Source organism: Topomyia yanbarensis, chromosome 2 (assembly GCF_030247195.1).
Source record: "Topomyia yanbarensis strain Yona2022 chromosome 2, ASM3024719v1, whole genome shotgun sequence".
Classification (NCBI taxonomy): domain Eukaryota; kingdom Metazoa; phylum Arthropoda; class Insecta; order Diptera; family Culicidae; genus Topomyia; species Topomyia yanbarensis.
In genome coordinates this window covers 7,197,741-7,210,936 of record NC_080671.1, presented here as the reverse complement: position 1 = coordinate 7,210,936, position 13,196 = coordinate 7,197,741, and the positions used below count along the sequence as shown (strand labels likewise).

General features: G+C 41.4%; 1 protein-coding gene across 1 annotated transcript; it reads left to right on the top strand.

The window, feature by feature from the left end:
* The first annotated feature begins 467 nt into the window (after positions 1-467).
* Positions 468-9,439, top strand: LOC131681769 (fatty acid synthase-like). Its single transcript, XM_058962801.1, is given in 6 exon segments — positions 468-2,350; positions 2,411-4,375; positions 4,428-4,848; positions 4,907-7,054; positions 7,117-7,466; positions 7,524-9,439. Coding segments are annotated over 6 exon segments (6,999 nt in total). The 5' UTR covers positions 468-1,916; the 3' UTR covers positions 9,205-9,439.
* The last annotated feature ends 3,757 nt before the right edge of the window (positions 9,440-13,196 follow it).

The window sequence follows — 13,196 nt, the reverse complement described above, 5'->3', positions numbered from 1 at the left end:
CAAGCCATGTCTTAAGCGTTACTGGACTTAAAATTGTTTTCCCAGTTTAACCAGTCAGAATATCTGTCCTACCCTATGTATTTAAAACACAGTTCTAATTGCGTTTTAAGGTATACAACAAATAAGGTTGGGTATACTAATTTAAATTTTAAAATAAATCTGTTTTAAATTATGAAACAAACCGCTGTACTGAAGATATAATTATGTCAGTCCTATTACCACATAAAACACCTATATAACATAAAACGCTGCAGAATTGGTTTAATAATACAATGTTTACACTACAGAGTTATAACACGTTTTAATAATTAGCAACAAGAAAAATGTCACCAAGATAGCATAAAAACCCGTTTTAACTGGTAGTGCGAACGTTGCGTAACAATGTAATTTATCAAATAATTTCATTTTTCCACCACTAATCGATCAAGAAATACTTACACTTAAGATTGTTTACTTAAGTTCATTAGTACATTATTGAAAATTTAAATGGAAAATGAAATTTCATATTTTATGGAGAATCTGTATATTTCCGTTGGCGGGCGTGGGTTTCCTCATCACAGCTCTCAATATGGAACTTTTCTTTTGAATATATTTTCTGGACAGACCAGCCTATTTTTACTAGATGGATCAGCCAAATAATGCCAATCACCTAGTGAGATACTTGATTAATTAATAGATTACCGTTAAAACACCTTCAATAAAATATGTTTTGATGGGGAGGGTATATAGCAAATTGTAACATATGAAAACAAGCGAGTGAACAAGAACGTGAGTCGATATGTGTGATAGATAAAATTCATTTGCACGCTCTTGAAAAAAGCTACATTTTTAATGTCACCGTGGTCGTGTCCTGTACACAACCCTTATATTTTTTTTTATTCTCGCTTATTTTCCGTCGGCCACTGCCCGCACTGAGTGCCAATCACCGACGCCAGAGAGGTGACTCCACCAGCTGGACCCTAGATATCGGCCCATCAACACATGGACCGGGACCAACGGCTTTACTTCCCTTCCGAAGGAAGACGTGACCACAGATTTTTCACCTCAGAAAATCTCAACGACCTCGGCTGGGATTGAAACCACAACCTAAAAATATTTTCCAAGATTAACAGCTTTCAGGTTTAAATCGTTATTTTCTGGCGTCAAAAATTTTTATCCGTCAGCGCGCTCTCGAGAAAAATTTTTGTGTTGCTTAAATATCTGATAATTCGCGTATTAGATAATAGAAGTATCTTTCGGAATCATTTGAAATCTTCTAAAAGGCTTATAGTATCAGTACCATTCAACTAAATTTTTCATTTTGCGAGAAACACAATTTGTCCATCTCACCCAGAGTGTCCGTCTTCGACGCATGCCCATAAAAGCATAAGAGTCCCATATGGATGTTTGTCGAAAATGAGTTATCTGTTGGATTGTATTCGGTATCGCTAACGACGCTGAATCCCTCTGTCCCTTCAGTAATTCAGCGTCTTTAGATACTACCACTGAATCACAATGCACCAATAAGATTACCAGGTTTGTTTAGAAAAAATCAAAAAAATACCAAAACATGGTTGTCCCATCCATTTGACTCAATTAAAATGCAAATCTTGAACAGCGTTTTTCTCGGCTTGCTATTTTTCAATATGGGACTCTTATGCTTTTATTTGCAGTATAATATATTTCTGCACTAAGGAAAAATATAGCATAGTGCATATTGCATTGGCTTGCTAAGCCAAACGGCACAAACTGCACCGGATCCAGCCTGTTTGGGACCGGCGATGGTGAAATTAAACTTTCAAATTTCTGTTGCACCTTCGGGTCACCGTTGCAGATCATCACGCGCTTTCTGAAATTGACTATAAATTGAACGGTGCCAAATTACCGTCGCTTAATCAATTAGCTACAATCGCACCGTCTCGTTGTGAACCAGAAAAATGTCATCGCCCAAAATTCTACCGGCTGGCTTCGATGAGAGTATTGTGATATCGGGAATCTCCGGTCGGTTTCCGCAATCGGACAACATGCGAGAGTTAGCGCGTAATCTGTACGAGAAGCGAGATTTGGTGGACGATTCGGAGGTACGGTTCAAGCACACGATGCCGGAGATACCGCGGCGTGCCGGTAAGGTTAACAATTTGACCAAGTTTGATCGGGAGTTTTTCGGTTGCGATCGACGGCAACGCGATACGATGGATCCGCAGCAGCGGATATTGATCGAGCACACGTACGAAGCGATACTGGATGCCGGAGTGAATCCGGAGAGTTTGCGTGGTTCGCGAACGGGTGTTTTCAGCGGTTTGTGTTTCTCGGAGACCGAAGTACGGATGAACTACGTTACGTGCCCACCGGATGGTCTAGGTGTGCTGGGGTGAGAATGAGTGATGGTGGATGGAAGATAGAAGGGTTCTAATTCGAATATTGATTTTAGGAGTGCAAAGTCCCAGCTTGCGAATCGGGTGTCGTACACAATGGATTTCAGAGGACCTTCGATGGTGATGGACACGGCTTGCAGTAGTTCGATGTACGCACTGGATATTGCGTACAGGAGTATCAAAAATGGGGAGTGTGACGCTGCTATAGTGATGGGAAGTAACCTGACTCTGCATCCGTTTATCACGTACCAATTTGCGCTGCTGGGAGTGTTGGCGAAGGACGGTTATTGCAGACCGTTCGACAAAAACGGTTCCGGTTATACGCGTGCGGAAGCTGCGTGTTCTGTATTTCTACAAAAAGCCAAAGACGCCAAGCGTGTCTACGGTCACCTGCTTCATTCGAAGACTAATTGCGATGGTTTCAAGTCCGAAGGGATCACCTATCCATCTGGGGTTGTACAGCAACAGTTGTTATCTGAATTCTACAGTGAAGTAGGTATCAACCCGATAAAAGTGAATTATGTTGAAGCCCACAGTACCGGTACGATGGTCGGAGATCCGGAGGAGTGCGATGCGTTGGATAAGGTTTATTGTACAGGACGAACCGGTCCATTGTTGGTGGGATCTGTGAAATCCAGCATTGGACACTCGGAGGCATCTGCGGGAGTGTGTTCTATAGCAAAGTGCATTATCGCCTTGGAGAACGGTTTGATTCCTCCCAATATTAATTTTAACGAAAATAGACCATCTATTCTTTCGTTGGTTGAGGGACGATTGAAGGTGGTAGATGAAGTGACTCCGTTACCTGGTCCACTTGTTGGCATCAATTCGTTTGGTTTCGGTGGAGCAAATGCGCATGCTTTGTTGTGCAGAAATTCTAAAGAGAAGAAGCGGCTTGGTTTACCAGCGGACGAGCTTCCAAGGTTGGTGGTGTGGTCCGGAAGAACAAAGGAGGCCGTTGAAGTAATGCTTCGAGATATTGCGGAACGTCCCTTGGATAGTGAGTTTATTGCTCTACTGTACAATATTCAAAATCAGGCGATCCCTGGTCATCGTTACCGTGGTTACGGCACTTATCGAAAGAATGGAGAAAAACCAGCGATTTTGCAAGAGTCGAACATTGCAAGAATTCAGCTGGAACCACTACCATTGGTGGCGATTTTCGGCGGAATGAATTGTCGATGGCGACTAGAGCTGGAGGAGTTGAGACAATTTACTCAAGTTGAGGCAACTTTGACTAAATGTCATGGAGTTTTACAAACTTTAAAATTTGACTTGTATAAGAAATACTCCGGTAAAGAATCCGTTGTGAACAGTATGGTCGGAACGGTTGTGCTTCAGCTGGCTCTCGTCGACTTATTGAACTCGATTGGAGTAAAGTTTGATTTTTATGGGGGACACTCCGTGGGTCAGTTCATCTGTGCCTACTTAGATCGTCACTTGAGCTTGGAACAGGTCATTCGAGTAGCTTTTTGTCATGGCCTGGTGTACACTGAGTGCATGGCAGTAGGAAATTGCAGCGTTTTCGTAAAAATAAATAATAAGCTAGATCAAGTTATTCTGAAGGGTATGGTGAAGAATGCCTCGTCCGGATTTGGTATTATTGCTGCTTCTAATCAGACCGTGTTCGAACAAATTCGCCAGTTAAATTCTGCTGGTTATGTAGCGGAAGAGCTGGCCTTTACAATCTTTAGTTCTGAACCTGCAATAGAATCATCGATATCCAATAAACTGCGCCAGACCATGAATACTGTATTGTCACGTGCGGTTATTCCGACATCGAAATGGTTCAACGCTAGGCTACCACAAACATCGTCTATTTTTCATACACCGAAGCTGCATAATTCAGTCTCCATTGTTAACCTTCTGGATTGTATTCCCAAGAACGCTCACATTTTGGAACTTGATAGTTTCCAATCTTGCGAAAAGGTGCTGAATATATTAAATTACAAATCGAATTATCTTCCGCGAGGCCTAGACTCTTCAGACGCTGTTAGCCGGCTGCTTAGCAGAATTGGGCAGTAAGACAATAGCTTTGAGATAAGTGTAACGACTTACTATGATTTCTTTCAGCTTACATCTCACCACGCAGAACCTTCAGATTGCCAAACTCTATCCGGTGGTTCAGTTTCCGGTTTCACGTTGAACGACCATGATTTCACCACTGCTTCGTTGGGATCACCGTGAGGATGCGTACGTTATTCGCTACGGTAGGTACGAGACAAGCAAGTCCAATATTCTGAACTTTAAAATTACGCTGACCGATGAGGACTACAAATACATAGTGGGCCATTGCATCGACGGCCGCGTGCTGTTCCCGGGCACCGGTTATCTGCAACTGGTTTGGGATCTATTGGCACATCTTTCCCACTGTGAACTGCTTCACTTTTCCATCGAGTTTGAGGACGTGCAGTTTCTACGGGCCACTACAATCGCCAAGGGTCAAACGGTTAATCTGGTCGTATCGTATCAAGCAGCATCCGGATACTTCGAGGTATGACGTTCGAACGAATTGAGTACGGTTACCCTTAAACTATTTTTTTATTTTGTAGATATTGGAAGGAGTCACAACAGTGGTGACAGGATATGCACGAAGTCACGATTCGTCTGCCAAGGAAGAAATTTTTGAAGAGGTGTCTACGGCAACAATGATGCAGACTAGAGATTTCTACAAAGAACTTCGTCTGCGAGGTTATCACTATTCTGGATTGTTTAAATCGGTCCTGGAAGCTAGGGTCGATGGATCCGAGGCTAAAATCGAGTGGAAAGGTAACTGGGTAGCGTTGTTGGACTGTATTCTACAGGTCGGAATTGTGACTGTAGACACGCGTTCGTTGATGGTTCCAACGGCAATCGAAAAAGTTGCAATATGCCCGAAAGATCATCTACAGGCGATGAAGAAAGATGATCAGGGGCGGGAATATTTAGGCGTTAAATGCTGCACCAGAACCAACGTTTCAGTTTGTGGTGGGATTGTCATTTTGAATCCCCGAGGCAATATCATTGGACGAAGAAATCCTCCCGGTGTGCCGATACTGGAAACATATCAGTTCATCCCGTATAGGTCTGATGGCCCGGTTTCTTCCCTGGAAGCGATCAGGATGTGTGTTCAGTTGGCCTTGGAAAATGTACCGATGCTGTCTGTTGCGGTAACTGAAGTGCACAGTGATGGACTTCCAGTTTTGAGTCATCTATTCGGAGAAGCTATCGCTGATCTACCCTTGGTTCAGTCCAGCTTAACATTACTCACAGCAAAACCAATAGAAGTGAACAATGCTGTTCTTAAGAATGAGAAATTATCCGATCAAACAAACTCACTGTTTCTAATCTCGGACAACAAACTGACTGAAGCTAGTTTTCTAAAGGACGCTAAAGCTTGCCTGGTAGATGTTGGATTTCTACTGATCCGAGAAGCTGCCAAGTTTGACACGAATGCTTTTCGGCCACCAAGTGAATTTAATCTTATTGCTACGTTTCGCATAGATCAGGAAGAAACATTCATTCTGCTTCAGTGCAACAGCCGTTCGTTGAGCGAAACTCCCGCAGCAATACAGGTACAGATGAAGGAATTCAGCTGGTTAACAGAACTGAAGAAAGCCGTCAAGTTTCGGCCGGTTATTTTGTACGCTCAATACGATTCGATATCGGGTATCATCGGACTTGTCAATTGCATTCGGAAAGAACCAAAGCTTCAAAATGTTCGCTGTGTTTTCGTGGATGACTCTAACGCACCTCTGTTTGCATTGAATGATCCTTTCTACCAGAATCAGCTTAATTTGGGTTTGGCGGTGAACGTGTTCAAACATGGGAAATGGGGTAGTTACCGTCATGCGCTGTTGACAAATGCTAGGAAAACGGAATCCGTGACCAATCACTGCTATGCGAACGGTTTAGTGAAGGGTGACTTATCCTCGATGATGTGGTTTACAGGGCCCATGAATGAATGTTCTAGTGGGCCAAACAAAGTTCGTGTGGTTTATAGTGCGTTGAATTTTCGAGACGCAATGATCGCGACGGGTAGATTGTCCTCGGATGCTCTCACTTCTAATCGATTGGATGAGGAATGTGAGTTGGGGTACGAATTTGCTGGAGTTCTAGAGGACGGTAGGAGAGTAATGGGAACCACTCCTGGTGGAGGATTGGCTACGATGGTTAACTGTGATCCCTTACTGACTTATCCGGTACCGGATGGGTGGACAATGGAGGAAGCCTGCACATTTCCTATTGTTTATGGAACTGTTTGCATTGCTTTCTACATGTGCATCCAGATTCAGAAGGGTAAATCTGTTCTGATCCACGCCGGCAGTGGAGGTGTTGGACAGGCAGCGATACAGGTGGCACTTGCTGAAGGACTGAAGGTATTTACCACGGTTAGTACGGAGGAGAAGAAGCAGTTTTTACTGGAAAAATTTCCTGAGTTGAAGAGGGAAAACATTGGTAATTCCAGAGATACTTCATTCGAGCAGATGATAAAAATCAGAACCAATGGTAAGGGTGTCGACTACGTGCTGAATTCGCTAGCTGAGGAGAAACTGCAAGCTTCGATACGTTGTCTAGGGAAAGGGGGTCATTTCGTGGAAATTGGAAAATACGATATTGCCAGGAACTCCAAGATAGCAATGAGTCTGATGCAGAAAGGTCTAACATTCACGAGTGTTATGCTCGATCTGATGTTCAAGGAGAATTCAGACTATAAAATAGTAAGATCTTAGTTCAAATTCCGTCGTTCTATAAAAAAACAACAAACATTCTATCTTTGTAGGCTTACCATCAACAAATGATACGTTTGCTGGCTAGCGGTATAGTAAGACCATTGAACCGAACCGTCTTTGATGCGGTTGATGTAGAGCAAGCCATGAGATTTATGGCCAGTGGAAAGCATATTGGGAAAATTTTGTTGAAGATACGAGAAAATGAAACCGATCTGGACACACTTCCGATACAGTATGTCCCGAGGCTTTACTGTAACCCGGAGCAGGTACATGTTGTCATTGGGGGACTCGGTGGATTTGGGTTGGAGTTGGCCGACTGGTTGATTATCAGAGGCTGCCGCAGAGTAGTTTTAAGCTCAAGCAGAGGTATAACAAAATCCTACCAGGAATACAGAATCAAGTGAGTTAAATAGCTGACTAAACTAACATCACTATCTAAAATCAAATGCGTTTCCAGGATGTGGAGAAGCTATGGAGTTCAAGTACTGGTGTGCACCGCAAATATCGCTACCCTGGACGGTTGCCGTATGTTACTGCGGAAAGCTTCCGAACTCGGAACAGTGTCGGCTATATACAACCTAGCTGTTCAACTGCGTGACGCTATTCTAGATAATCAGACACCGGAGACGTTTGGTGAGTGCTTTGCTCCCAAAGCGAATGCTACCGAATATTTGGATGTGGTTAGCCGGGAGCTGTGTCCGCAGTTGAAGCAGTTTGTAGTGTTCTCCAGTGTTTCCTGTGGTCGAGGAAATGCCGGCCAGAGTAACTACGGTATGGCGAATTCTATCATGGAGCGAATTATCGAACGAAGACATGCTCAGGGGTTACCGGCGAAGGCAATACAGTGGGGAGCGATCGGAGAGGTAGGATTAGTTGCCGACATGGCAGAAGATAGGGTGGACATGGAGATTGGTGGAACGCTGCAGCAGAGAATTTCTTCGTGTCTGCAAGAGCTAGATCGATTACTGACCTGTGAGGAACCGATCGTGGCAAGTATGGTGGTAGCGGAGAAACGGGTCGGAGGTGCTTCGAAGAACATCATCGAAGCAGTTATGAACATAATGAGCATTCGAGAGTTGAAGTCCGTTTCAATGGAGAGCACCTTGGCGGATATCGGAATGGATTCGTTGATGGCGGTGGAGATCAAGCAGGTTCTCGAGAGAGACTTTGAATTGGTGCTTTCTACCCAGGAGTTGAGAACGTTAACTTTTTTGAAGTTGTTGAAGTTGGATGAACAGAGGAAGCAGGATGAGTTGGACAAGGACAGTAAGGGAAAAGTTGAGGTTGTGGTTGGTCTGCAAATGTTGCTAAGAAATTTGGGCGATGAAACAAATAGCGATACGACGATTCTTCGTTTGCCATCCTCTGGTGTCCAAGACGAAGGTCGCCCAGTTCTAATAATCCCCGGTCTTGAGGGTGTGGCCGGTAATGTGTGGTATGCGATTGCTGAGAAACTGAATACACCGGTCTTCATCCTACAGTTGATGAGTACCTTGGAATGCGATAGTATTCCGGCCATGGTTGACTGTGTGATCGAGGAACTGTGCAATGTGTTCAGTGGCCACGACAGTTATGCAATTGTAGGATATTCATTCGGTTCCTTGATAACAGTGGAGGTCGCCAAGCGTCTGCAGGCTAAAGGAATGCACGGAAAACTTCTGTTGCTAGACGGAGCTCCAAAATTCATGAAACTTCTAGCCCTGCAGCAAAGGGGAAATAATCCGGAAGAGTTCCAGAAGAAACTCATGTTTCCTTTAATTTCATTTGTGATCCCGAATCAACCGGTTGAGAAAATACTCTCCCTAATACAGACACCTTCGTTCGACGACGGAATCGAGAAGTTGGTCGATTTGGCAAAGGATCAACACGTCCACTCTCCCAACTATATTCGGAAGATGGCGAAGGTGTTACTACGGAGGATACAAATGACCGCTCAATTGGATCTGGAAGATCAGCCGCTGGATCTGCCGATTACTTTGGTTCGGCCGACGGATGTTTCCTTTGCGGATATCGAAAGCGATTACGGACTGTCCAACTGTACGACGGGATCGATAACGTTGCACACCATCGAGGGAAGTCACATCACAATATTGGAAAATCCTGCCCTCGTGGAGATTATAAATAACTTTATACTGTAGCTGGGATCGAATGTTGCATATTTTTCCTAAAAAAATGCAGGGCAGATTGTTCTTGTTGAACCTTATTTCCGAACGAATTATCCTGTTAAGGAAGAGTTTCTCGAACGAACGGCTCTGGACGTTAATCAGTGTCGATGGTGTGTATTCCAGGATTCGCAATCTATAAACTTGTTCGAACTACTGGTTCCATCCTTGAAGTGAGTTGGTTTTCAAAATATTTTGGTGGTCAATAAAGTGGTAAATATTCAAGTATTTGAATTCTCCTTTTTTAGATATTTTAACGAAATTTTATACCTAACGATTGGGGCCCAGCAGATGAACTGCAGTGAAATGTGGAACTAAAGTTTTGTAGTCAAAATATGACTCATCGCGTACTAAAATAGTTCCAAACATGCTTTTTCAATATTTCACAAAAAAATTAAGTTCGTGGGAATCGACTACTGATTCACCACCATGTGCTGTTAGGCCCCATGAAAAACTGACTTAGACATCACTTCACTAAAAGTTTAGTAACTTCTCCCAAGGAAGTTGGATTGATTTGCAGTCTTCCGCAAAGTTGTAGACAATAAAATTGCCTTTCTTATTTTTACTTGCAGGGGTAAACTGAAGCATACAGTGCCACCTAGCGGTGAGAATGCAAATTAGTTGGCTTTCTCCATGTAAATTGTTGAAATATCCCATAAAAACTTCGAACATGTTGGTCCGGTAGCTAGACTTGTTTGATTTGGCTCAAATTTTAAGTACACTGGAACTAGAAAACGACTCAGGTCAATTAAGTTTTCAAAAATTCACAGCGTGTAGCCAGATCTACCAATCGAACAGTCAGATGGCTACCTATCGTACAAAGTAAGCAAACATTCTTCTTTCGGAGAACATGCCAAAAACTATTAGTGTTGATAAAAATTATATTATAACAAAATATTTCAATCGACTAAACAAGACAGTTTATTCTGTTTATTATACTTTTTTGTAACAATGTACAATAAATTACATGGACGAGTCTTATAAATAAACTGCAGTAAGCCACGAAACAGTAAGTTTTCAACTTACTCCGTATGAATTTATTGTGTAACTCGGTTGAAGCCACTTAAAGTTACAGCAAAAACTGTGGGTGCCATGAACAAAGAAGTAGGCATCATTTTATGCAGTGTTGCGCATTCCTCTGTACGGTACTCTATAATACCAAAGAGAATAGGAAAAGAGACGAATAGTGTGAAGCCAAAAATACCTTATTGATCAGACCAATCGTGCAATGTAAATAAACATTACTCATGCCTGAGTTGGAGGAGATAAGTATTGTAAATCTATCAAAAAAAATTTGAATTTTCGTCAGAATTTAGTGCAATCGTGATTGTAAGGTGCATTCTAGAGTCTATGTATGAGTAAAAACAAGTTTTAGAATTATTTCATCTCTTTGTTTCAAAATGCACATCGTTTGATAAACAAATTCAACGATCGACAAAAGGTTTGTTTTCAAAATATAATAGGAGTCATTTAAAGTGCTGCCTTTGGAAACGGTTGCCAAATTCTAGTGTTGAAATCATCGTAAAGGGAGTGTTGCCGTTTTGACTGATTTTCACTCTGCGTCTCTTTCACTATTCTCTTTGTATAATACCACAGACTCTAGTTGCAACTTAAGTTCCAAACGAACAAGAGAGTTGTCAATCGTAAAAGTTTAGCATTATGTGGCATTGAGTGCAAGCTGCTTTGAAAATCTAGCGAAATCGTCTTAGGGCACTAGCGGGTGCTCGTTCAGTGAACCATTTGCGCGACTTCCGGAGGGTTAAGGAAGTATTGTTATCGAATCCGTTAAAATTACTAAAAAATTTAAATACAAAAGTTATATCCTCAAACCAAATTTGTTACAACTTAGAAACGGTAAATAGAAAATGGCATGGTTTGATGGGAGGACGAAATTCAGCATGAGGGTAACGAATACCAAATGATGCAAACATTTAAAATGAAAGTCGTTCCGTTATTGGTCTGAATCAGCCAAACAACGCAAAGCTCTTTTGTTACCAGTAAACTGAAAGACAGAAACATATGTACAAGACTTTAACCACGCCTCTTTTTGTTGTGGATCCGCTTGCAATCGAAAAAATTGCAATTGTTCTTGGCTTAATGTGGTTTTGCTGCTGCAAAATACCATTCCTGCGGATATAACTATGATTCAGCTGGTCGAGAAACTTAGCAGACCAGAAGTCGCAGCAGATTTTTATTTTGGCTAGAAGAAACAAACGGAATAACAACAAACGAGTTTTGTGATGCTTTCATATTTGCAGTGTTGCTTGTGACCCGTAGCTTGGTTGGTAGTTGAATTGTTTTCACTGAATTAAGATGGCGTCTCTTTGTTATTCTAGTTTCTTTACTTTTTACCTTGTACGAATTGGCATGCTCTGAGTGGAAATGAATCACGCAGAACCAATGAATACGGACCTTCCCGTGTATACTGGCGCCATCGCAAAAAGTTTAGAGAAAAAGCAGAAAAGTGTAAACAAACAGCGTGCATCAGACTGGTGATTTTGAAATAGATTTTCTCGGTACCTGTTTGACCTAATGCATACTTTTTACTTTATAAGATTGTTGGTTGGTTACTATTTAAGCTTTTTTTTATAGTATTACAATTTTAAATTAAGAACTGAGCGCTTCGCAGCTAGAAATCTCTACCTCTCTTTGAGAAATTGCTCTTTGTTTACATTATTGAAATTGATTATTATGAATGAAAACATGGTCTAATTAGATCCAATGCTAGCTAGTTATGATGCCTGAAGACATGACTGTAGTCATCGTATAATCAGAATATACGACATTAATTTATTAGAAGGATTTCGTGTGTGTTTCATCAGAAAATTTTCCACTTGTTTCATGTCGAGCAGCACCGGCAGCTGCAGTTATGCTCTCTTCACTCTCAAAATATATTCGAATGCAACTGTCTCTTTCTCTCCCTCATGTATTATCTATCTCTTTTTGCTGTATGAACAAAGCTGTAGAAGAACAAGTGATCACAATTGTGAGGGATATGTTGAATTTTTCAGTTATTCAATCCCTAATTATAGCGATTATTTCAACGTAATGGGTGTTTATTCCCAACAATACCAGAGCATTACGCCATGACCTTTCTTGAAATTATTAGTGGAGCATATAGGAACATACTTTTCATTTAGAAAAGTTCCAGTAAAAAGTGATGTGAATCAACAAACGCTGTAGAACAACTGCTGTCAAGGCTGGTTTACATAATCGCAAATACAATGCTTCTCATTTCAAGCCTCGATTTAGGTTGTATTTATAGAAACAAAGAGTACCTAACGCTGAAAATGATAAACTTCATACATTATGAACAAAAATTTGGCTTATGAAAAACCGCACAAAAATGTTGCGTTTTTATTTGCATTTTTCTGCTTTTTCTCAACCCGTCAAATCACAGCGGCTCTTCCCTATGGAACGAACCTTAGACAAGACGAGACAACTGGCTTCTTATTTTTGGTTTTCTTGCTTTTCTTGTGCCCTGCTGAATAATTAATGGCTGTTGGCATTCTTTTTCATATTTAGATATGCTGCTAAATACACAATGCCCGATTTATTAACAAACATTTCGCCAAAATTCATTTCGCCGATTTTTTTAATTAATAAAAATCGATGTTGTCAAACATCGAACCGGAAAAGATCGGATGAAAGAAATCGATTTTCCGATATAAAAAGATCGATTGTAAGAAAATCATTTCTTTTTCAATGGGAATTTAGAAAGAAAAATCAATTTTATCAGATCGATTTTTTTTTGTCAACAAAAGCGATGTTGTCAAAAATTGGGCCAAAAAGATCGGATGCAAAAAATCGATGTATCGAGACAAAATGATCGATTTTGAAAAAATCGCATCGACATCGCCCATTCCTAGCATTTGGTGCATCGAAAGCAGGGGGTGTCACTCCTGTCATCCGCTGTGGAGATGTACAGACTTTGACAATATTCTGGTTGCAGTTGAAAACTGGAAAAT